General features: G+C 35.0%; 1 protein-coding gene across 4 annotated transcripts in view; it reads right to left on the bottom strand.

The window, feature by feature from the left end:
• Fastkd1 (FAST kinase domains 1) overlaps nucleotides 1-1192 on the bottom strand; it is a 51691-nt gene that overhangs the window by 20493 nt on the left and 30006 nt on the right. For all 4 annotated transcript variants that reach the window (XM_004634775.3, XM_023719075.1, XM_023719076.1 and 1 more), the window contains one exon: nucleotides 98-229. In XM_004634775.3, coding sequence (XP_004634832.2) covers nucleotides 98-229 — 132 coding nt within the window. The remainder of the gene's footprint in view (nucleotides 1-97; nucleotides 230-1192) is intronic.

Here is a 1192-nt window from a genome sequence, read left to right as displayed (position 1 = left end):
GCGGTCCCTGTGCTTTGCTAAGCTTGTTCTAAGTAGGTGCTTTAGACCACTGAGCCATCTCACCAGCCCGGACATTTCTTTTGAAAAAAAAACTTACCTAAGTAGTAATTCTCTGAGTTTCATGAAAACCTCTTTACTTTGAAAATGCAGAAAAATTAATGCTTGAGTTATCTTCAATAGCTCTATTGGTCCATATTTTTCCAAATTTTCATGCAGAACTGAAGCAATTCTAAAACAATGATAAAATATATCAGAACAAGCTCTCACTTATTAACCATTGTGAAGCTTTCACGCCAGCTAATAGTCTATGCTAGACAAACAGCTGTAATGATACATGATTTTCTGATCTTACACAAATGTCTCTGGATTGAATATAAAAATAAAGAATTATAAGAAAATGTGGGGGGCCAGGGATATAGCTCAGTGGCATAAGCGCCTGCCTGGCAAGTGCAAGGTCCTGAGTGTGACCCCTGGTAACGCCAAAAATAAATAAATAAATAAATAAATAAATAAATAAATAAAAAATGATGACTGGGGAGATAGTTCTGCAGTCTAAGTGCCTGTCTGGCAAATGGAAGGACCCGAGTTCAATCCCCAGAACCCCCGAACCAGGCGTGGTAGTGCACACCTGTAATCCCAGCACTGGGGAGGCTGAGACAAGAGGATCAGTACAAATCTGAACTGTGTAGAAAAACCCTGTTTAAAAAAAAAAAGAAATTAAATAGAATCAATGAAGTGTAAATGAAATGATATTCAATTATAATAGTAAGACAAAAGAAATAGTTCTACCCTCAAATTTTAAAAAATTTAAAGCTCATAAAACAGGTATAGAATACTACTTTCTCCCAAACAATAATTTACGAAGTTACTAACTAGTAGCAAGACTGACTTTATTTTCCTTCTTAAATTCACTGACACTGAAACAAAAACGCTTACAAGAAACAGGATCCCAGTTCTGCCAACGTGATATGCAAATGAGAAATAGCAAAAAATCAAACATTATCAATATAGGAAACCATCCAACTTCAAGAAATGAGCAACAAATTTGGAAGATAAAGAAAGAAAAATGAAATGACAGGAACAAGTCTACACCTCCAATAAGAGCTCATGTAAATGGCCTTACTTCTCTAATTAAAAGACATAGACTAGGAAAAAGGGTTAAAAAGTTAGACCCAATTAAAAAAAAACAAAA

The sequence above is a fragment of the Octodon degus genome, unplaced genomic scaffold, assembly GCF_000260255.1.
Source record: "Octodon degus isolate 3935 unplaced genomic scaffold, OctDeg1.0 scaffold00065, whole genome shotgun sequence".
NCBI lineage: Eukaryota > Metazoa > Chordata > Mammalia > Rodentia > Octodontidae > Octodon > Octodon degus.
Note: the sequence above shows the minus strand (reverse complement) of the source record. Positions and strands in the feature narration are given on the sequence as shown.